Source organism: Vicugna pacos, chromosome 7 (assembly GCF_048564905.1).
Source record: "Vicugna pacos chromosome 7, VicPac4, whole genome shotgun sequence".
Classification (NCBI taxonomy): Eukaryota; Metazoa; Chordata; class Mammalia; order Artiodactyla; family Camelidae; genus Vicugna; species Vicugna pacos.
This window is the reverse complement of record NC_132993.1, coordinates 24988608-25013198: the sequence shown is the minus strand read 5'-3', so window position 1 is coordinate 25013198 and position 24591 is coordinate 24988608. Positions and strand designations below refer to the sequence as shown.

The window sequence follows — 24591 nt, the reverse complement described above, 5'->3', positions numbered from 1 at the left end:
AAACTCTCAACAAACTAGCAATAGAAGAGTTCCCTCAATCTGAAAATTCTACAACTAACATTGATAATTAATGGTAAAAAAAAAAAGGGGCTTTATTGCTGAGGGAAGATAAAAAAGATAAGGATAGATCTTAAGACACAATAAAAAATAAAAGTATCCAGATTGAAAAGTAAGAAGTGTCACTGTCTTTATTCACATAAGACATTACTGTTTATGTAGAAAATCCTATGAAATCTACAAAAAAGAACTAAAACTAATAAGTAAGCTTAGAGAGTACAGAATAATAATAGGAAAAAACCCCAATGTATTGTACTTCTAAATCCTAGCAACTATTGATCAGAAATTGAAACTAAAAAAAATACCACTTACAATAGCATCAAAATATGAAATAGAATAGTGTCAAAAATATGAAATACTCATGGATATTTTTAAAGATGAGCAGGACTGTACACTGAAAGCTACCTAACATTGCTCAGAGAAATTAAGGAATACCTAAATAGAGACAGTGTGTTCATAGATCAGGAGACTCAAAAATTTTAAGATGTCAACTCTTCCCAAGATGATTTATCATTTACGACTAGAGTTCATTGAGTTCCTGTTGTAGTCTCACAATGTTTCATTGTGGGTATACATTTTCTTTTAAATTCTCTAAGGTGATAAAAATCCATAAACACCCTCAAGAAGTGTGAGGGAAGGAAGGATTCTGGAAGATAGTTTGGAAACCCAACATCTAAAAGACAGAACGTTGTTTGAAGAATTGGAGTCTTTAAACTAGAAACAGATTTCATGGCAGTCAAGTTTAGATGGATCAAACATGATGTCTTTAGAACATCTTCTCTCTTCTGCCCTAAGCTTTCCCACTAAAATTCAACCCCCACCCCACTCTCTTTCAGGATGACTTGGAGTTTGAAAACCATTGCATAACATATAAGTTATGTTATTTTCAAGTTTCATTTGAAAACGTATCCCTAGGTCATAGCACATGAAGTAGATGTAGGAAACGATTTGTAATTTCTTCATGTAGAAGCACTATGAGAGGTCACTAATTTAGAGACACTGTAACAAACACAGTTTCTGACTTTTCTGAAGAGTCCAAGCACATCTGCAGCTCTTAAACAAGGACACTGTGTCAAGAAAGAAAGGCGCACAAAATAAAATAAGATGGAATTAAGCAATTAGAATAAATGAGAAAAATAATGGAAATGCTGGCTATTACATGGATGCAAGTGCACATTAGTGCTCTTTGAATGAAGGAGAGGCTATGTGACTTTTCTGACATTTTGGTAATCTTCAGTATGTACTTTTTATAGAACAATGACCACAGAGGCACAGAGGCTGACTTGGTGGCCCAGCCGCAGACTTGCCGTTGAGGGGAAGTCAAAGGGTAGGTTCAGCTTAGCAGGTGTACAGAATTACAGCTGTCCAGATCCATCAACAACCCTGCGGACAGTGCTCCAGGGAGCCCTGACAACGCAGGGGTTTGAGCTTTCTCAACATCCCTGAAGAGGAAGCTAATGATGAGAATCATTTAATAGAGTGGCTCATTCATTACCAACATGTCACATTCTTCCGATAAGCTATTGAACTTGATTTTTAGTATTGTATACACTGTCTAAATTTCCTGTGTTTTCTTTGTGTGCTGAATTCTGTAAAATGGATATGCATTTTTTTTAAATGTACACTTTGTTCACTCTTTTACCTCCAGTATTCTCTCTCAACCAAGAATTAAGTAATTGGGTAAAAATTAAATCATTCTCTGGAAATCTCTGTTTTATGTGTATCAACCCTGTGAAGATATTCTTGTGCCATCAGTGGTCCATTTTTGGATGAGGACACTGCAGCACGTAGAGTAAGGTAACATGTCTTAGGATGGCGTGGTGAGCAGAGGAAGTCAGTCTCCAAATCTGATGCTTCTAAGCACTGTTCTAGACACAATGGTTTTGGTCTCAACTTGAGCTCAGCGGATATGCTGTTTTGTGGCCACAGGCTACATCAGCTATTTTTTGCCATGCATTAATTAATATACCGACTCTTCTCAAGAAAGATGTGAGCTTCAGGCTCCCTCTCTCTTGCACTTAACAGGAAGACCTGCAGTAGAGTGGGTTAATGACAAGACTCCTAGGATCCAAGAGAGGTACAGAGGGTATCAAAAGTTCCCTAAGCCCTTAAAGGGGTGGGTCAGTGGGACTTGTGGCTGTGATGAAGAGGTGTTGATTTCAGGCATGACGTGAGGGGCATGAGCCAGAGAGCAGGAACAGATTCTGGAATCAGAAGTGGATGATAAAACCAACAGGAACCATACATTTCAGAGGATTGTACATCTCAGTGGAAGCCAACATAGACAATTGCTAATCACAAAGACCAGATGCATCTCACCCATCTGGTGCGAGTCTCATATGTAAGATTCACAGAACTTAGATAAAAACTGCAAGAAGAAAGGAGTAAGAGAGGGAATCTAAAAAACAAAAGCCTAAGTTGACTAAGTTAAACTCTGAAATCAGTAAAAACACAAATGACTAAATTGACTTTGATTTAGTTAGATTAAGTGTTGTGCCGTGAAGAAAATGGATGCTTAAGAGCTAAATTAGAATACTCTGTCTTCTCTGAACTTGTATCTTATGCTTTTTCAGTATTTTCATTCGAGTTGTATTTTTTTAAGCCGTATGTTTAGCAATTTGGTTACTCGCCGTTCCTTATTGTGTCACACGTCTGTCTTGAATTATTTTTCTTTTTCCTTTGACGCAAGCATTAGGAGTACCTTCATGAGCTTCGGTTAGTGGTAAGCTCTCTTAGTTTTGTTGGTTTGAAAATTCCTTAGTTTTCCTTCATTCTTGAAACAGATTTTCTAGGCATACAATGATAGCTCTTTATTTTAGCACTTGGAGACGCTTAACTGTTTCAAACCGTTCTTGAGAGGGTGGTCGTGGTCTAATTGTCATCACTTATATGTAGTCTGTCTTCTGTTTCTTTTCTTTCTTTTGAGTGTTCCACTATTTCACTATTATATAGGTAAAGGTAGATTTCCTTTTTTAAAATCTTGCTTTGGCTTCATCATGCTTCCTGCAAATCTTGATTAGCTTCTTTCATTAGTATTGCAAAATTTTCACCCATTGTGTCTTCAATGATTGTGTCTCCCTCATTCTTTTTATTTTCTACTCTTGGAATTCTGACTGAACGTATGTTTCATTTATCATTCTAGCTTGCATTTTTCTTAACTTCCCTTTCAGAGTCATTTGTTTGTCCATCTCTGGGTTGCATTCTAAATCATTTTTTAGACCATGTCTTCAACTTCATACACTTTCTCTTCTGGTTTGTACAGTGTACTATTTTACCTATTCATTAAGTTTTTAATTTGAATCATTATACTTCTTCTATCTAAAATGTCTATCTGACATCTTTTCATAAATGTCTGGTCACTTTTCACAGTCTGTTGTTCCTTATTGAATTTGTTTTCTATTGTTGCTATAACAAACTACCACAAATGTAGTGGCTTAAAACAATACTCATTAGCTCTGTAGATTAATAGACTTGTCCAAAACAAGCCTCATTGGGCTAAAATCAAGGTGTCTGCAGGGCTGTGTTCCTTAGTGGAGGCTCTTAAGGAGAATCTACTTCGAGGCTTATTATATTGTTGGTAGAATTCAACTCCATGCAACTGTAGGACTGAGGCCTCTATTTCTTTGCTGGGTTTCAGCCAGGGGTCATTCTCAGTTTCTAAAGGCTACTTGCATTCCTGGGCTTGTGATTTTTTTAATCATCAAAGCCAGCAACAATGGGTGTAGTTCTCATGTTTCAAATCTCTCTGATTTCCCATTCTGTCCCATCACACCCACCAGACTCTTCTGCCTTCCTCTTCTGCTTTAAAGAGCTCATGTGATCACATCAGGCCTACCTGGATAGTCCAGGATAATCTCCCTACTTTAACATCATCTGATTAATAATCCTGACTACATCTGAAAAATCCTTCATAGTAGTATAGTAGTACCTAGATTAGTGTTTGATTACATGACCAGGAGACAGAAATCTGGGGCGACATTTCTAGAACTCTGCCAACCATACTTATTATACTTCCATTATCCTCTTCCATATTTTCAAACATTATGCTTCTTCATTTTATATTCTTTACTTGATAATTAGAGTATCTCTTGTCTTTGTATATGGGGTTCTATTTCTTTTGTTTATGTTGTCTCTTGCACAACATGATTTACGTCTTGGCAGAACTTATGAGTTTTGATTAAAATCTTAGAAATTCATTGAGCTCCAGGTTGAAGAAGGTGTTCTTTCTTTTGCCAGGTACTTGGCGAATCTACCAACCTAGGATTGTTTTAAAATAAAGCTTCAGATTAATGTCCCCTGCACACACACACTGATATTGCGACTTAAGCCTCCTAACCTGCATGGTTATGAATTTTCAAAGATTTTACATTCTCCACCAAGTGCATAGGCCAAAACATTAAATTTCCCTTGACGTTTCCCTCAATAGGGTGGTTTTTTTTTCTCTCTCATTTTCATTGAGAATATAGCCTTTTGAGATCCTAACTCTATGGAATTTTCCATTCAAGCCCTGACTTGCTTGGCTCCTAGCTTTGTCTCCCGTCCCTTGTAACCAGTGTACTTATTAAAAGAAAATTTCAATATCTCTAGGGATTAGCAGTTGCCACCTTCAGTCCTTGCCTAAGTCTCTAGATTCTTGCTGGTCCTTCACCATATTCCTCTTTTGAGGGCCTCCATTATTTTTTTGCAGCCACAGTAATGTATGATATACAATATGTTTTATTATTTGGCTTAAAGATCTTCCTCTTCCTGCTCCCAATATCTATACCACCATACTTCATTAAGAAAAGCACTTTGCTTTTTTAAAACCCCATGCCTTTTTCTTCCTGGAGGAATTAAAACTCCCTATATTTGGAAAAACCTTTTAATTTCTACTTTCTTTATGTGCTATTTTTATTGTACTCCTGGACTAGTCTGATCTTGCTTCGCACTGGGGACCTCTGTTTTTGATATTTGCATTCCCAAAACTTACCTAGTAAATTTCTACTTTCACTAAAATACTTCATTTGGGAATAACATGGTTGATGCTGAGCTGGGGCAACAATTTAAACCATTTTCATTTTTATATTGCGTTACAGTAGTAAAACTGTTTGGGTTTACCCTTTCATTGCTAGTACAACCTCCCCCTCCTAAAAATAGAAACATTTAATTGGGAAAAATCCACACACAAGATAATAGTCATGCATTAACTGAACCAACTCCGGAACAAAAGTGCCTTGACAAAGACTTTTATCAAATATTTAGCCAAAGCAAAGATACAATAAAATAATATTAATCTTTGACATCTAATAATACATAGTACAAATGTCCAGACAATTAATGTGTCATGATATTGTTTTATCAATTTTTGCTAATAAGTTTAGTTAGTAATATTGGCTAAAAGTGTACCTCCCCACCTCCCAGGATGAGAAAGAGAGAACAAAGCCTTGGAGACCAAGTAGGGTGAAAACAGTGCACACATTTGAAAAGAAAGAAATCTGAATTCTAGAGGTGCTGAGATGCACAGTGGCAGTTGTGGTGAGTGAAGGATACCTGTGTGCTGGGGAGCCTTCCAAGCACTCGCAGAAACAGACAGTAAATAGTCACTTAGTGAAATTGCTCTTACTATCCACACAAGACCTGATCCTAAGTAAGATGCAGGGATTTAAAGTGACAAAGATTTCTAGTTAATCTCTGAGTAAGGCTCAAGACAAAAACAAAAACGCTATCTGCCCTAGAGTGGGAGGACAAAGATTTGTTAGATCATCTGCTTCGGATGCCTTTTGGAAACTCTCGAAGACAGTCTGCAACTTCCAGACTGAAAGAGCTTGAGAACTCTGATGTGTATGGGACAAATGTGAAATGGATGAGTTGAGTCATTTTTGATACATCAACCAAACATAAAGATGTAGAGAACCATATGGCTCACTTAAACAAATTTTGACTAAGGATCATTTTCCTGTACTCAGCTGGCAGCTGTTGGAAGCAATTTATTAAAATGATTCAAGCTGAAATGTTTCTATTATTTTCTTGAGAGCAAAATTTACTCATTATAATTTGAAAAGTCATTTCACTTTTTCATAATGAAAATATATTTATCCTATAATATAATTCAGCAGAGATAAATTGAATGACTAGAAAAAAGCAGAAAAGTAATAAATACTATGGATCATAAACAAATGTGTAACATATGAATCAGAAGGGAACAAGTGCATGGGGTGAGCATAGATGATCTGCACAAAGCAGCAATATTATATTGTCAGGTTTAAATGGACACATTTTTTTTTCTTGAAAAAATGATTAATTTTGCATTAATAAATTGACAAATAATGAACATGGGCAATGTACCATATATAATTTTTTAAAGAAATGTATTACTTAAAAAAATCCTCTTTACCATATTTTATTTTCAAAAATAATTTTATAATGTCATTTGCAAAAACTATACAGGTCTCTGATGACTTCTTTGAAAATTAAAAATAGCAAAGGTGTTTTTTTCATTTTTCTTCTATTTTATTGTTAGCATATTTTCCTAACTGTACACATTTTTTGTCTTGGATTGTCAATTTTTTCCCTTTAGTCTAATTTTGGAATGTCAATAGACCTTACTCATTCACGTCCTGAATACTAGGAGACTATTCTTTTCCCATTTTTATTTGAATGTTTAGTTCTCTTTTCTTTTTGTCTGCCCATCAATAATTTATTTATCTCTTTTGTAAGTATATCAACAGTTTCAATTATTTATTCTTTACTTTCTCTGGTATTTCATTTCAATGTTGATGTCATGAAGTTATGTGACATTTTAATGGCTGTATGAACAGTGATAATTCATTTAAATTTCTAAATCTCTTGTCTTCATGTATGACATTATGTATTTCTGAAATAAAATAAATACGTAAGTACAACTATTGTACAAATATACAAATGTGTTAATAGATTTATACTGTTTACCTTTCTTTTCTAACTATACTTTGCTAATTGTGCAAATCATAGGAAGCCTTATCCATAGCTCTACAAAACGCATTTCTCAGTGCACTGAGATCATAAAAGTGTGAATTATATTACTTTAGCCATTGAATCAAACAGAAATTAATCCTTATCTGTTTTCTGTTGTTTAGTGGATTCAGCTATTATTTTATAACTACTACTTAATTTCAATTTTTATGCTCTATGTATATATCAAGAGTAATCTGACTGGAATTTTTTTAAGTGAGGGAATGCACATTTTATTTAGATTAAACTTTTCTTTTGCACCACCAGCTTTGATTTTTCAGAAAATTCTCTTGGACAAAGACTACAAAAATGATTTATACAAATACCTAATTAACTTGTTTTATTTTCTATTTGCAGCTTCATGGAAAGTTTCTGAAATAATGAATTGACATTTGAAATGTTACATTGAACCCAAACTGTAAGATGAAGCAAATGACATAATCTCTTTCAAGAAGGTTAAGTCATGAATTATTCTTATGATGAAGCAGGTTGCATATGGTTCAGGAGCAAAATCTCAACTGTGGGCTTCTTGATGAAGGCACATAGATGATCTTGGTTGCATCTCAAAGGAATGCAGACTCTTAAGTTGTGACAGCAGATTTTGGGTGTTCACTGGAACTGTAGCAGCTATACCAGGGCTGATTTAAGTGTGTCATCAGTTTTCTATAGCCAGGTTTTGCAGTGAATTCTTAATGGTTCCCCAAACTCACCACAGGATAGTCAGAGCATTCATGTTGTTAGGGCATGGTCTCATTGGAAATTGTAGGAGCCCAAGAAGGGTAAGTGTGGAGGTCAAACATGGGTGCAATCCAGGTAAACATGCCAAGCATCACCACAGCAAGACCCACAATATTAACGCCAAGTCCAGCTTTAACCTTGAATACACAAAACATCAATTTCAGCCTTCTTCCACAAAAAACAAACAGAAAAAACCTATAGGAGAATTGGAATACTGTTGCAGAGGCATATGGCAGATTTGCATGCATCCTAAATGATTAGTATCAATGATTGTTTTCATAAGACAAGGAGTCCTTCCATTTATGTTGAAAGAGAATCTGTTGCCAACTAAATGCCATTTAGCTAAAGAGACTCAGAGAGCTTTCTCTTAGGAATATACTGAAGTCATTCTGATTAGAGAATCCCTTTAGAAGTCTACCATTTCATGTCAAATCAGGATTTGAGTTTTGTAGTTTTGTACTTCTGTGAATGAGGTTAAGGTCATTATATGATGACTGGTCCCTTCATGTTCAATCGACGTCATCTTTAGTTTAGCCTTAGCGAGTACATCTCTCACTTAAATTTAATGCCTCTCTTAGCCATCTTTCTTAGAGGTCCCATTTTTCTAGCTCTGACATCATTATTCTCATGTCCATTAACAATCTCAAAGTTGCTTTCTAGCTATTAAAACAGAGGTTGGCAAACTGCCCATAGACTGTTCTCGTAGATAAAGTTTTGCGGGACCACAATCATGTCCATTTGTTTACATACTGTTTTTGGCCACCTTCGTGATACATGTGACAGAGACTGTATGGCCCCATAAAGTGTCAAGTATTTACTACCTGGCTCTTTACAGAGGAAGTTTGATTATCTCTGCATTTTCTGCATCAAAACGTGGAGCCGCAAGGCAAAATGGGGATACCTAGCAGTGAATGTTATAGAGGCCCCCTTTTCTGTCCATACAAGCTACTCATTTATTTCAGAATCCCGTTTTTATTTTTTTAACTCACAAAGCTAGCACATTACTTTCATTGTATATTATGTACATTTCCTTTACCCAAAGGAGATTATATGGCTTCTGCATAGAAGCATTCACAGAATTTTTACATTACAGGGGTTTAGGGACAGCAATCTGTGTGGAAGGAAGGAACCTGGGACTTAACTTGAAACTTCATGTTACACAGCTAACTTGTTGAAATTACTTTATTATATACTTAACTTGGTTTGGTTCAGAAGTTGGTGATCAAAATTAAGAGAAGGCTAGAATGTTCCCCAGTTAGTTCTTGACTACCACTACTTTTGTATTTGGCAAAAATGTGCACGTTTTGTCACATAGATTTTCTATTATTACTTATGCTAATATCATTTCATTTCAGGTGCCACTATTAGAATCGGAACAAGAAAGATGACTTTTCATCAGTCAGGCACTGAACCCAATGTTTTATTCTGAGCAAATGTTGGTTTGTGTGAATATTCGTGACAGCAAACCACAGCTTGATGGTTGAATGTCATTAACCCTATTTCCTCCATTCGTCCAGTCAGGCTGGATCCTGATCTCAACATGTAAGTTTAAGCCGTTGTGTTGAGTATATTCAATGCTCTCTTCCTCTTCCAGCATATTACTGATGCATTCAGTATCTCTGTATTTGAGATTGTCCATATTAATGGCATGTTTGCTGCTGGTTATCACTCTTGAAAACAATTCTATGGCCAGTCATGCACTTACCTTCAGAAGCAGAACTCAAGCTACGTATTCCCTAGCAGTTGATTAGTGTGTGAAATGACAGACAAGCTAAGACATCACAGAATCATGTATGTTGGACCCGATGGTACTCTTTCAGCTTACTCACCATGTCGATGACTTTTAGGTGGCCGTATGAAAAAACAATAGCATTGGGTGGATTTGCTACTGGGAGGAGGAATGCAAATGAAGTGGACAGAGTAGAAGGTAACAAAATATAAAGAGGGTTGACATGAATGGCTTCAGCCTGGTGGAAAAGATAAAAAGGAGTTTAAATAAGGTTTTGAGATAAGCATCCAAATGAGCAAAATAATTATGATAAACTATCCCAGAAGCAAGTTGAAATATAAAGACATAAAATTACATACATAATGCAGTTATAACTGGGAGAATATGTTTTAGAAAATGCATCTTTCTCTCATTGCTGTTTACATGGTTATTGGTGCCCATTTAAGAATTATAGTTCATACAGAAAATAAGGTATCATCTATTCCAGAAGCAAAATAAAAATAACTACTTGTCATTTATCTAGAGTTAAGTGCTGTGTTAAGTATTTATACATATATAATATATAAATATTTATATATGTGATACATGTAAAATTTAACTTAGGTAACGTATAACATAATAGATCTTCATATATTTATACATATAACTTAATCTTCACAATGACCTTATAAGATGGTAACTGTAGCCCCAAATAACAGATAAAGGAACTGAGTCCCACAAAGGCTAAGTTAACTGATCCGGACACATAGGTGGCAAGCAACAGAGCTTAGGGAGGGTCTCAGGTCCCTTTGGCTCCAAAGCTTCTCATCATTCCATTAACTTTACTGCCCTGGTGACATATATAATTTAAAATTTGCTTAGAGATTATTACAGAAGAGTTATCACTATTCTTAATTCATCACGTAATTTTTAACAGCTCCATGTTGAGAAATAAATATCAAAATATCACCAAGCTCATCCGGCCCAGTAAGAAGAACGTTTTACCCAAAGCTATTTCTTGTAATTGCTAGCTAGTTGCAGACAAGAAGAGAAGACAGTCTTTCCCTCTCTCTCTTCGCAAATGTGCTTCTTACTTGTTTTTTTAAATTCTTCCCTGGGCTGTAGAGAACTGTGTCTAAGATACGTAAGCTTGAAGCCTGAAGTGTAAACCTAGCTTTTTATTCCCTTGCAAATCACTTATATGAAGCACTTCTCAAAAACTCAAGACTAATCTTCTGGAGTGTCAGTGTCAGAGATCTAAACACTAAAGTTGCTAGGAAATAACATGGAAGCCCAAAGTCTTAGAGTTGGAAAGGATCTGAGCTGACCCTCCTGTTTATCTGCAAATGAAAATTCTGGGCAGAAAGAAGGTAAAGGGTTCACTTAAGATCATGCTGCTTGAACATGGACCAAAAGAGTTCTCTTGAGTTGAGATCTCCTAAGAAAGCATGAATGCAAATAAGGACCACTCTGTAAGTTACTGACAGGGGGACCATTCAGGCCCAGAGTGATTCCACACCACAATGAGAACAAGGGAAGTAGAACACTGCTCTTTAAGTGAAGAGTATAAATGGGATAAACGAGATACTCACCAATGGAGCCAGTATTGGAAGAATGAGGGTAATGGTAGCTGGATTGCTGGCTATCTCTGTTAAAGACGTGACGAGCAAAGAAGATATCAGAATTATTAGCCAGACTGGTAATGAACCTAGAGGAGATAATTTATTTCCCATCCACTTAGATAGTCCTGACTCCTAAAAAAAAATGTTGCAGTATTTGTTATTCATTAATAATTCATTTTAATCAGACAATTTAAATATATAAAAAGCATTATTCACTCTTAGAACTCAGTTTCTAAAACGTAATTTTAACCTTTCATATTGTTTCTGTGGTTTGTTAGATCTAGGTGGCCTTGACCTAGAGAAGTTCTCAATTATTATTTTAATGCTACCAACATACTTTAAGAAGTTTGAATTGTCTTCCCACATTTTTTCAGTTGAAGTTTAATTTTACCTAATTAATAAATGTGGTATTTAACAAGCCACGTGGTATTACAGAGCTTTAAGAAAAGAGCAGCCCTTCTGGTCTACCTTTCTCCACTTTTCAGTTGTGTTCCCCACAGGCAACAGCTTTCAACTGATATCAGCTATTTATAGCTGTTTATGTGTTTATAGCTATTTTACAAAATTATACTTTTTTCAGATTTCTAAATTTTAAGTTTAGACATTATTTACTGACTTCCTAATATGTTACATGAGAATTCAGCTTTCTTACACTTTCCACCATACGTATATTTTGTGCCCCTCCCCCCATTTCCTGACACTCATTTATCAACATCCTTGGTTAAATCAATATTTAAAGTTTGCCATTATGATTATATTGTTCACAACTGAGTCACTTAGTGTACTGTGACTGCTTTCAGTTTTTTAGTTGGCCTTTTGATCATTTTTTTTTCCAGGAAATTTTTATTGCCTAATTCTTTTGTTGCCTTAGTTTTCTAAGTCTCTATCATTAAGTCTTCAGTACATGCTTCAGTGAAATTGAAAAATTCCTCACAAGTAGACAAACATTTCAGGTAATTGTTCTTTTTCACTTTCCCTCATGGAGTTGTCCATTTTGGAGCATTCCCTCCTGCTCCATCGGGACTAGTTGCTTTTTGGATCTACTTTACTATGGTAAAGGGACTCCTCTCCACCAGCATACTACAGATTCCCTTCACTGCCCTCTGATGTGGAAATCATTCCTTGTTAACTCTTTTGTGCTAGTGGGCCACAGGACCACATTTCTATAGCTTCCTAAAAACTAGTGCATGGGAAGTAATTTTTTTTAGTCTCTGCATGTCTGAAAATCTCTTTCGTTTCTTTTTGCCTTGATTTGATAGTTAAGCTATTGTACAATGCTAGACTTGAAATAATTACCACTCCAAATAATTATTGCTCCATTTCCTGGGGCTTCCAGTTGGGTTCTTTAGAAGCATGATGACTTTCTGATTTTTGATTCATTGTACATAGTATAGAAAAATAGCCACACTCAGGTTAATAGATATGTTTTTCTACTTTTCTCCCTAAAATAGAAGGGAAAATTCTCCATTGTGAGAAGATTTCAATGCACTGCTGCACGTGTCATTCTGTATGCTCATGACGACATAGGATGGACATCAGTAAAGCTCTAATTACAGGCAGTATACTCTCAGATCAAAGCTGCCAAAAACATCCCCAGATGTGGATACTAGATATTATGTATGTAACTTGTAGTTTTGACTTATATTTTTGCTTGTTTGTTTGGGGTTTAACTTTTAGATGGAAAAGACTATCTACTGTTGAAATTACATTGGCACAAATTCATCTTTAAATATACTTTAATAACAGATTTTATCTATGTATAATTAGATGCAGCTGGAAAAGATTACAGTACTTACTGTTCCCCTTCTCTGGAAGTCACTGGGGTCCTATCATCAAACCCGGGGTTCTGAGATTCTACATGAGGTGCTTTGGTATCAGGTTCTCAGTAGCTCTCTAAATCCCAAATCTCAAATTCCTTAGTTCTGTGAAATTTCTTGTATTATTTTTTGGAAATGACCTCCTGTTTGTTTTCCATCTTTCTTGTTTCTCTTCTCTTTCTGAAATCCTTATTGGTTTGCTGTTGAACATGTTTGATGCTCTAAATTTCTTATCCCTTCCTTTAAAAAATATTACTTTCTCTTCATCTTTTTGTTCTATTTTCTAGGATAAGTTCATACTTCATCTTCTAAACATGCTACAGAATTTTTAACTCACTGTTATAATCTTTCTTCTCTTCAGTGGCTTTTTCTTATTTCCCGTCTACTCCCTTAAAAAATAACATTCTGTTTTGGTTTTGTGACTTTAATGTTTCTAACACGTTTTTGAAGCATCAACAAACAATTTTTTAAAATTCTCTTTTGCTTTATACATTTCCCTTGCTTTTTTGTATTCTTTTTCTTTCTTTTATTATTATTATTTTTTTTTGTTACTGGTTATTGTATCAGAGGCTTTCCCAACTGTCTGGGGATCCCAGACTACCTATTTATGTTTGAAAGGGAGGCGATAAAATGATGATTGGAAGCTCTTTGTGCCTGGGTAAAGACTGCTGAGAAGACATTACAACAGTGACTGAACTGTGAGCCAGTGTCTCAATGACTGAATTTTGTTAAAGTAAATTTACACTTTTCACCAGGAAGGAGAGAGAGCAGTTGCCTGTCTGCTCAGGACTGGAGAGGGTATCTGGGAGTCTCACACCTCCTAATATACTTTTTAAGCAATCTTTCATTGTTAATCCTGGTTTTTCCCTTAGTTTTCAGTTACTCTTTTGCTTCCAATTCCTATGCTCTTCTGGAATCTTGTGGCTGAATCAGTTTGTTTCTTTTTGGCTTTTTTTTTTTGGCAGGCCCATAGATTTAATCTTTCTCTATTTCTTCTACTGTGCATAGTCATTGACCCCTTCAATATCTTCTTTTCATCTTCTAAATTTTATCAATATCTCTTGTATGTTATTATTCTTGCTGTATATTCTTTATCTTTATGGAGTAATACTTTTTTGTTGTTACTGCCATGTTAGCAGAGATCTGAGTAAAAGTGCTAAATCCTCCATGTTGAACCTAACAGAAAAATTTTGAAAGATGTGTGAAAAAGGGAGGGAGGAGTTATTCACCGGTGAGATTTTGAAGGTGACAATCACAGCTCATGAGAGTTCAATCATGTTAAAGCAAAATCCAGAGGCATTTAAGAGAGGGGATGAAAATGAGGTGAGTGCTGTAGGAACTGCTACCTCAAAACAGTTCCCAACTGGAAAGGTTATCTAGCGCTGGATATTTGCCAAACTAATTACAGTTTGGAACAAAATTTTAAAAAATTAACTGTCTTCAAATCTTTGTAAAACCAGTTTCTAGGGGAATAGTTCTCCACAGCTATCTTTTTTAAGTTCATGGCTTCAGTCTGGCCACTCAGGGGTAAGGCGATTCTGGGTATCCCATAGAAGTCTGATTCTAAGTACTAGGGTTTTCACAGCAAAACAGACTCCCTTCATGATTTCCCCAATTCTCCCGGTGAGAGAGCCTGGTGCATTAGACTAAGTCCACACCTTTTCATTTCCTTCGGTTTTGCTATTCTGGGATCTGGCCAATGCTTTTAAATCTACTTTAAGAGTCTAGGATCCAATCTCAATTCTGGGAAGGAAGGATGAACAAATTCCATCAATGCCAGTACTGCTGATTCTGATTTCTTCATAATTCAAATTAGCAGACATAGAAATGGGAGTTATTTATTCTGAGAAACCAGATCTCATTACTACTGAGCTAGCAGAAAAGGGTATTTGTCTTCTATTTCTATCATTTATATTGGAACAGTCCATGAGGCAAGCCAAATCTAGACCTAAAATGACACTGTAAGGGGCACTCAGAATTTAGACAATTTCTAACACTTCCATCTATTACTAAACCGCTGAAAGCTCAGTATCCAAATATCATACAGAAAAAAAATGACAAAGTCCGAAGCAAAAAACAGTCTTCCCTTAGGTTATCAAGAAGAGACAAGAACAGACTGCTATTTGCCTTGAAAACTATAAAAATTTAACTTTCAGAAACTGAGGGCTGGATGCAACATCTCTCTCACCATCCTTTTTATTTTGATGACTGAATAAGGAAATGGAATATCCCTGAGCTTTGAGTGTTTTGCTGAAGGCTGCTAAATCCAGAAATGAGAGGTTTATAATTAGTCAAAGAGTGAAGGATTTCCATGGAGTGTTGGAGAAGATACTTTTCTTTGAGCAACCCTGTAATGACCAGGCCCATTTCAAGGGACACAGGCCTCCCCAGATTTTTACTTTATATCAACTGGATAGAAGATAGGCCAAAAAAATAACCAACTTTATTTCTCACGGTGGTTTTATTTCTTCCTAAAATTAGACACAATGCAATATTAAACACGGCTATGTGAAATTCTTTCTGGACTTCATTTAGTAAACATGTACTAAGTACCTTTAACGTATCTAATGTAATAAAAATATATAATAATTAAGCAATATTATAAAGTACTATTATTTCTCTTTCTTCTTTGACAACTTTAGGACCATAATATATTGCGGAGAAGTCTAAGAGCTACTTAAACTCATCATAAAATAGGGTAAAGGTATAAACAAAAAAATGTGTTCTGCTAGGAGTCACTGAACATATAATTTTTATATAATTATTTTCTTACTGAGCTGGTCTTCTAATACTATTTCACGGATTAAGAATTCTAATTTTCTTTATTTTATTTCTTTTGATATACTGGGGCGTCATAAAAAAATGATGTTTTATGCCTGTAATAAATCTTGAGCTCTGAACTCACCTAATCGGTGTCATATACTGACTGCATGGTTACTGAAGTCTGCATCATTACAGTGAGGGTGAAGTTGAACATGCCAAACCTTGCCGGTCTCTGCGCTCTCCTCTTGAACAGTCTGGTTAATTACCAACTATCTTAGACACAGAGTCTTACCTCACAGCCATCTGCCAAGGCAAACCCTCCACCAACAAGAATGGCTATATCCCAGGGCATGAATGACTGGAATTCTTTCCAAGTAATCAGTGGAGAGTAATCAAAAGCAACTGCAACCAAAAGTCCTACAGTTACACATTGCATAAAATACGACAATATACATTCTTTATTATCCTGAAGGGCCATCTCAAAAGAAGTTCTTAATACTCCTATATTGTTTTTAAATAGGAATTTGATCTGGACTTCGAGTAATTTTCATCTGGCCTTGGTAGAATATTATAAAAAAAATGCCATAAGTTGGAAAAATCCTTTGGATTTTATTAGAGAATAAATTTAGATAAAAATAATAACATTGTCGTCTATAATGCTATTTATTTATTCACTTATTCCACTAACATCTTTGCCTATGAGTAACATGTGCATTGGACTATACTATCCTTTGCTATGGAAAATGTCTGTAATATACCTCTGATTCTAACAGCATCAGTGGAGCATTATAATTATGATTCACTAACATTTATTTGAACATTATATTATTTTTTTCAAATCATGAGGAGGGTCATGATAGATTCATCAGGATTTCAATTTAAAATTATTCAAAATTCAGATTAAATAATTTACATATTATTCATGAGACCCTTAAAGTACTCATAAAGCAATAATCCTAAAGATTTCTCTTGATATTTGGCACTGATGGCTCCACTGAGTTTCTTAGAAAAAAAGATCATCCATGAACACACGAGTCCCATTTAACATTTGTGTGTAACAGGGAGGCTTCCACAAGGTGAGATTTTAAGGTTACTAATAAGCCTCTTTATTACCTCCTTTCCTAGAAGCTAAACCAAACCCACCCTCACTGTTGATGGAAGTTTTGCTATTTCCTACTTGAATTAAGGCCATATGTCCTGTTAAAATGTAAACAACTCGGATTGTACCTCTCATGTAAAATTGAACATTTTATGTCTTAGCTGTCATTTTAAAACCTAGTGCGAATGAGTTTCTCAGGGAGATGAGCTGAAGCATGAGAAGAGAGAGACTAATGGGTTGGGCAAGGCTGTTTCTGAGAGGGGGATCCAGCTGTGGGAGCCAGAGGAGTCAAGCCGAGTGTAACACTTGCCACTGCAAGGCCGTAGGGCTTTGATTGCATGGTCAGAGTCCTCAGGGTCTCATAGCAATCATTGCTCTATATCACAACATCTGCTTATAACACATTTGAGTTACGCTAGTCTCAAGTGAAGAGCAAAAGTCATTTATTTATACCCTACACTGTTCACATTTATCATAACCTAGAAATCTGACTCAATAGGCATTTATGAATTCTGAGTCAAGGAATCAGGTGGGCCAACGCAACTACTGGGATAAGGGAAGGAGGGATGGGAGGAAGGAGGGAAAGAAAGGAAAAACAACTAAAAGCCACAACTCTATTAGGCTATTTCAAACAATTTTAAACCCTTTGTCCCACGTTGACAACACAGGAATCTGACTACCCAAAACATGTTGTGTTAGAATAAAGCGCAGGCATAAATGAATCCTGTATTTAAGAAGTATGTGTATTGTGCGAAGGAGGGGCATAAACACATAAACATACACACTTCTTTGTCCATGAGTTATAAAGACAATGAATGCTCCCTGAATACGTTTTCTTTCAACTGTGACACTAGCTTATGGCTAAGTATGGGGCTGATCAGCATTTTCTCCAAGGTTACTAGGAGGCTGTAAGTACTCTTTCCCTTGAAATTCCTCACGTTGGATCCTTAGCATTTATTACCAAGGGTTCATCATGAAGTAGGACTTCCAAGTTTTTGGTTCTATGTTTGCCAATAGTAAGGTTAATTCTGATTGTGACAGGGGAGGGGGGTTTATAGCAGACTGAACGAATGCATCACCCGTAGCAGAATCCTAATCGTGGTGCATAAGGAAGTCTACCTCTCATTCTGCACAGTCTGATGATCCTTTAGAGGGGGAAGGAGGGTGTGTGCTGCCTGGTTAGGGCTTGCCGTGTGCACACGGGGTATGTATCTCAGGGGCTGCGTCCGAGTCCATCCTTCTGTTCTACGTGCTAACTGAAACCAAGGGGATTTTGTATGTTGGCTCTTCTGTCAAATTCAGTCAGAACTATAAATAATACTCAACCAGTTTCTCCTGCAGGTGTAGTTTTGGTCAGTCTCTTAGCTGGGATAAGGAAAAACAGGAGTCCTACAAGCAAGGCAACAGTTGAATCTGTAGCAAAACCGGGATACCTAAAAAAAAAAAAAAAAGACAAGCACATGCATTTAAAAATGCCATCAAGAGTTTGTGTGAACTAGGCACCACCTGACTATGCCTAGAGCATAAAGTAGGAGTGGTGGTATAGGCTATTTGTTCTGGATAATCTGTTCTAAAATCTATGGTTCCCAACTAAATATGTAACAGTGGGACTGAAAATCTCAGACCACGCTCCCATTGTCTGTATGTGTCTCCTTAGTTTCAAAATTGTGTATACATACACATGATGATATTATAGGCCAAAAATCCCCTTTTGGTAAAGCTGATGGATCTGGTAAACAATTCCTTCTCTGAATTATTGCTTTTAATTACATTAGGCCAAGTCCTGTATAACTGATTTATAAAAGGCTACTGTTGAAACTGTGGCAAGGCATGGATGTTTCTAGAATCCTCTAAAACTCTTCTTTGGAATTGTGAAAAGGAATTGATTTTTGTTTTAAAGATATGACATCTGCTTCTGTGTTTATAAGCCCTGGCCACATCATACACATGAAATCAACCCATTTAATGCTTTGCACTCTGTGAAACTCAATCAAGAATATAAATGATTAGGATGGCTTATGAGAGATGCTCAAAAATGATCACTATACAAATTAACAGTGATTCAGGAACAGATGGGGCCTTAGAATCACCGGGTCATTCTAGCAAGTAAGACAGGTTCCCAGAAGCCTCAACAGTTAAGAAGGACCTGGAGACCAGATATGAACAGGCATAAATAACTAGAAATCAATTTTAAAATTCAGCATATTAACTAGTGAATGCTTGTAGTCTGAAAAGTATGTACACCCTAAAGATTAATTTGCTACCTTGTAACTCAGCAGTGCATACGTACTATAGAGGCTCTCTACTCCTATAATTTACTTCAGCAATCTGAATAATCAGGGAAATGTATTATTTTATTCAATCTGATAATTTTACAAAGCAGTCTGTTTTCCCTAAATATAGATTTCTTTATTTCATTGTGGAGTAAAAAGCTGCCTTGGGTGTAATTTCTTCAACAAACTTAACCAACATTTATTATTTTGTTGCTTCTTATTTCTCTTATTTCAGTTATCATTTTGGTTGAATTTTGGCCAAATTGGGTCAGGCATCATGTAATCTGATTTTGTTTTATATGAAAAGACATATTGAATTCCTTCCAGGTTCAAACAGATGGAATGAAAACAGGAGGTGGTAGCTATAAATCTTCATCTGCCATTCTAGCTTTGGAAACTCTAAATGCCTAAAACCTCTATGTTACAAATATATTCTACAGAATACATACTTTAAATAAAATCCAGCCATAAATACTGAAATAACTGCTTTTCAAAAAACTTGAAAAATGTTACTGTTTTACTCTTGGTTTATTATGAACTAAGTTAGGTTGCCTCAATATTATAAAATATTAAGCTCTGCGAATTTTATTTGCTTTGGCAATTTATAAGTCTAATAGCCAATTAGATGCATATATTCAAATCCTTTCCTCCCTCAAGCCTTCGTTCCTTTTCTTCTGGTTTTGTCAGAATTCTAGGTAACATGAGCAACTCCCCATAACAAATACGTTGTTTTCTTGCTACAGACAGAACATCTCCTACATTTTCCTCCCATAAGGAATAGAAATTAGAAACTGATTATATTGAATTTCTTATTGGGATTTCTGCCTGGTTTTTATTAGCCATTGTCTGGTTTTTTAGTTTTTACACACTGGTGTTTAGAGAAGACTCTCCCTACCTGGAATGATAGAGGTGGGATTTTAAGAAGGAGGGAGAATTATTTTTTCTGTTGGTCTAGGTCCTCTTACCAAACTACAAAGTCCTAATCAAACTGTTAAGCAACAGTTTGCTTTGAATAGCTTGCTTTGAAGGATTGGATACTGCCTTTTGCTTAGACTTCTTAAAATGAGAAGTTTTAGTGCTAATGGAAAGAAAAAGTTTGCAAGGGTGCAGCTGACCCTTTGTAACATGTACCACCCAGCAGTGCTGCACTCGTGTGTTCACTAGGAATTTGCACACGGACTCTGCAGCTTTAAAAAAATGTTGGCAGTGCCTATATCACCAGAAGGCTCTGATTCAAGAAGAGAGGAATTTCTTTATTCCATGTGGGCAGAACAGATCTGACTCAAATAATTTTGTTTTCTGCCCCTAACTACATTGAATTTCGCTGGGGGGTGTAAGACAGGAAGTTCAAATCAGAGATCTGCTGAATTTAGGAAGTGGAGTGCTTCGGTGAAAGATAAGACTTGGGAACGCAAATCGCAAAACCAAAGTATTTATACTGGCATGTAGGACGGTCCTTAATTTAGAAAAGTATGCTACAATCTCCCCCTCACTTCACATGACTCAGCAACGTGTGCCGGGATAGAAGACGCTGAGAGATAAAATTAACTCTGGCCCAGCTTCTAATGTTAGTTTGTACACTCAGTCTTAATACTTATTCAGGACTTCCTCACCTATAAAATAGGGGCAGGGGTGGGTTTATAGTGAACTCATACAGAGATGGACATCAGTAGAGGAAAAGACAAGAGAGCGAACCAAGCAAACCACCCTCCACAGAAATACAAAAAAATAAGTCAGCAAAAATCACAGACTATGAATTCAGATCAGGTTACTAAGAAATGCTGAGTGGCATTTAGTTCACATAATAAGTATTTATATTGCACTCCCTGTGGGTAGAAGGGGAGCACTGTTTCAAGTGCCATTATTGGTGCCATTTTACAGATGGAGAGACTGAGAGGTAAGTGACTTGCCCAAGGTAAGTGGAAGAGCCAGGAATGGGGCCCAAGCAATGTGGCTCCAAAGTCCATACTCCGAACCATCTTAAAACATGGCTTTCCTGCCAATTATATTTCTAATTTCGTAAGGATGAAAATAGCCTTGTCTGAACGAGCCTGATTTTTAGTTACAGGGCAGTTTGGTCATCTCATTTGCTGCCTTATCCTAGATTTCATTCCTTATCTTTTTTTTTTTTTCCTGAAAAGATTAGAATGAAAAAAATCTTTTCAATGGAAAAGGAAGAAAAAAAGAATCTCATACACTCTCCCAGAATTACAGAAATCATTTAGAAGAAAAGCAGAGTATAAAACAGAAAGGGTTCACAAACATAACATGGAATGCTTACTCTGAAAAAAGTGCAGACCAACCGGTAACAAACCCAGGTTCTCGGGTGAACCAGAGCACAGCCATTGTAACGAAGAGGACTAAGGTCACAATTTCTTGATACCTGTGGGAAAATTCCAATCCTTTCATGTATTTTCTCAGCCAAGACATTTGCAGAAGCTCCCTGAGCTGTTGTCAAGTGTGATCTTAGCAGAACACTAAACACGGTAAAACCCCGACGTGTCAGTAATATAAGAGAATCAGCAGAATCCTGCCAGCCTCTTGTCCTATCCGGTACCTTTTAGTTAGATGAGGTATGTGTTTTATTATGTTGAGTTATATTCGCAAAGGTTAGAACATTTTCAAGGGTTAATAAATACATTACAGACATTATGTGCATATTTGCCTTTAAACAAGTACTTGGAGTATAAGCAGCATATAGCTCTGTGTGTGTGTGTGTGTGTGTGTGTGTGTGTGTGTGTGTGTGTATCTTACCTTATTGGTCCAAGTTTTTGGTATTCCTGTTTAATCACCTCAGCACAAGCCTTTTGTCTGGATGTTTTGGTCTTACCACATTTGAACAACTCCTTAAAACTGAAAAGAATAATTAAGCCTGTTAAGCAAAGAATTTTTCCTTCATAGAATTTTGTGTGAAAAAGTCAGAAATGCAAATCTCTCTGCCAATAATAGAAATCTGTGCTTTTTGTCTATACCTCTATCTCCTTTTTTTGAATGTCCTCTCCCCTCTTTTCTGGTTTTTCCTGGTTTGCTCAGTGTTCAATGCTTGACTTTCCTCCCACGTTTTCCATGACATCTCCCACTGATCTCTTCCTTTTCCAAGTCCTTTTGCACCATTGGAATTCTGCCATGTGCCACTCACTTCCAATTTAATACTTTATTATACACCTGATTGCTACATATTTTAATGTATTTCTTAAGTATCTTAATTGTTCATTGTGCATATGTATAAGATTTATCTCACTAATGAGAAAGCAAATTATTTGAGGGCAGGGGGCAGTTTCAAGAATGTTTTCTTTGGCCCAGTATCTCTAAACACTGGTATAAATACTTGACTCATTAACTTTGTCAAATTTATAAGATAGTTGGTTGTTAGATCCATCAGTTTTCACAGTTATACACTAGGGATGGAAAGTCACACACACACTGATTGTGAACAAAGTTCAAACTAGGTCTCTTCTTAGAACTAAATCCAATTCCATTTTTCTTTGAGTTTCTTCACTTCTTATGTCCTAATAGCATCCACCAGATAATTTTCCAATATACTTTCAATAGCAACTGTCAGTCTCTTATTTTAGCTGCTTATTTTAGTGACCTCTTTCCCCTGTGAATAATTTTCTTATCCTGAAAAGTCCAGGGTCTTCAAAACCTTGAACAGTTTTTTTTTTGTAAGGTGCTGCTCTAAAGCCTGATTTAAAAAAAAAAAAACCCAGAGAAAGAAAGAAAAGGGAAAATGGTCAGATTATTATGGATTATCTCTTAGAATGTATGATATGAATAGCTAAATTAGAATATGTTATATGTTGGTATAGAAAGCATTTCTGGGCATATATCCGAAGGAACTGGCATCTAAATCTTGAAGAGTTATTTGCACTCACATATTCATTGCAGTATTATTCACAATAGCCAAGATATGGAAACAACTCACATGTCCATGGATGGACCAATGGATAAAGAAAAAAGTGGTGCACACATACAACGGAATATTATTTAGTTATAAAAAGAAATGAAGCACTGATACTTGCTACACTGTGGATGGACCTGGAGGATATTATACTAAATGAAGTAAGTCAGACACAGAGAAACAAATACTGTGTGATCTCACTTATTTGTGGAGTCTAAAATAAACACGGTGATTGCTAGGGGCTGGGGTGAGGGGAAAATGGGCAGGCGTTGATCAAAGGGTACGTTTCAGTTATGCAAAGTAAGCAAGCTGTGGAGATCGACTGTACAAAATAGAGCCTATAATTAACAATATTATACTATATACTTAAAATTTTGCTAAGAGGGTAGATCTTATGTGAAGTGCTTGTACTACAGTAGGAAGGAAAAAAAAAACAACAAAAAAGCAAAGGAGATGGGAGGAAGCTTTTGGAAGTGATGGGTAAGTTTACGGCAATGATATCGACAATGGTTTCATGGCTGTTTGCTTACCTCCAGACAGTAAGTTCTGTGTACATGTAGTATGTACAGCTTTTTGTATGTCAATCATACCTGAATACAGCAGTTTTAAGAAAGAAAAGAAGCAGGGACATTTTCTTTGGTAAAATTGCTGGGGTAAACATGGATATTTATGATGGAGTAAAGAGGAAGACTGCTATGGTGGGAGGGCAGCTATCACACAAAGACGTGTTATGTTTACTCCGTTTTCTGCAACTCTGCTACTCAGATGGACTGTTATTACCTTCGAAGGAGCAGAGTTTCCTCAATTCTTAAGTCATCCATCCTACAGATTCATAATCACCCTTCTACCCACACGACCCCCACTGAACGCGATTAGGTGGAAGCTGTTGCATTTAAGATCAGCAAGATGATATTTAATTTTTAGAGTCTCAGTTAAATTACTGACTAGTGTCCATCTTGAAATTTTACCCTTTGTCACAGCATAAATACTACCATTAAAAGAAACGAATCCACAGACAACCTTGAGAACCATCTGTAGAATAAAAAAGGAGAGTTAGAGAAAGAAGAAGTGAGTCTCCTCAGAAACTGGTTTCTACCCAGTAGACTGTATGTGTATTTTGTCACTTTGGTTGGGGCCAAGCAATAGTTAAGTCAAAAGCCAAATTGGCTTTGCTACAAATGAAGGTTAATGCCTTCACAAAGGAACAGATGAAGCATATGACAATGCATCAGCCTCTCCATCTGAATAAGTTCGGTGGCATGGATAGATGACCTCACTTCCCAGGTAGGCTGGGGTCATTTATAATGAGTGAATTAACTGTGTGAACAGCCAACACACTAATCAGAATGCATGGTGGCCTGCCAGGGGAGTGGCTGATAATTTCTGTTTGTCGATCTAAAACCTCCGGAGGTGAACACCCTGGCAGACTGAAGAGGACACTGAAAAATTAGCTGGAGCATGAAGCTGCGCTGTGTTGAACCAAAAGTGGACAGCAAAGGGACTGTTTCAACATGCCACTGATCATGATTTATGGACTTTGCCTAATGTATGCACTTCACAGGATTTTTTTTGTCCTCATAGAGAACACATTTCATCTGCCCTTTATCTTCTTAATTTCTCCTTTTTAAACGGTGGGACATTTCA

At 36.4% G+C, this 24591-nt stretch overlaps 1 protein-coding gene across 6 annotated transcripts in view; it reads right to left on the bottom strand.

Annotated features, from left to right (window-relative positions):
- Positions 1 to 24591, bottom strand: part of SLC13A1 (solute carrier family 13 member 1) — a 76007-nt gene that overhangs the window by 13160 nt on the left and 38256 nt on the right. For 3 of the 6 annotated variants that reach the window (XM_015237602.3, XM_072965412.1, XM_072965416.1), the window contains exons 8-14: positions 21801 to 21899; positions 21328 to 21429; positions 18100 to 18206; positions 15967 to 16076; positions 11065 to 11226; positions 9594 to 9731; positions 7454 to 7901 (exon numbers count right to left, since the gene is read on the bottom strand). In XM_015237602.3, the coding sequence (XP_015093088.2) occupies positions 7764 to 7901; positions 9594 to 9731; positions 11065 to 11226; positions 15967 to 16076; positions 18100 to 18206; positions 21328 to 21429; positions 21801 to 21899 (856 nt within the window). In that variant the 3' untranslated portion in view covers positions 7454 to 7763. Of the gene's footprint in view, positions 1 to 7453; positions 7902 to 9593; positions 9732 to 11064; positions 11227 to 15966; positions 16077 to 18099; positions 18207 to 21327; positions 21430 to 21800; positions 21900 to 24591 lie in introns of those variants that run through there. The other 3 variants (XM_072965413.1, XM_072965414.1, XM_072965415.1) reach the window with 2 other exon arrangements.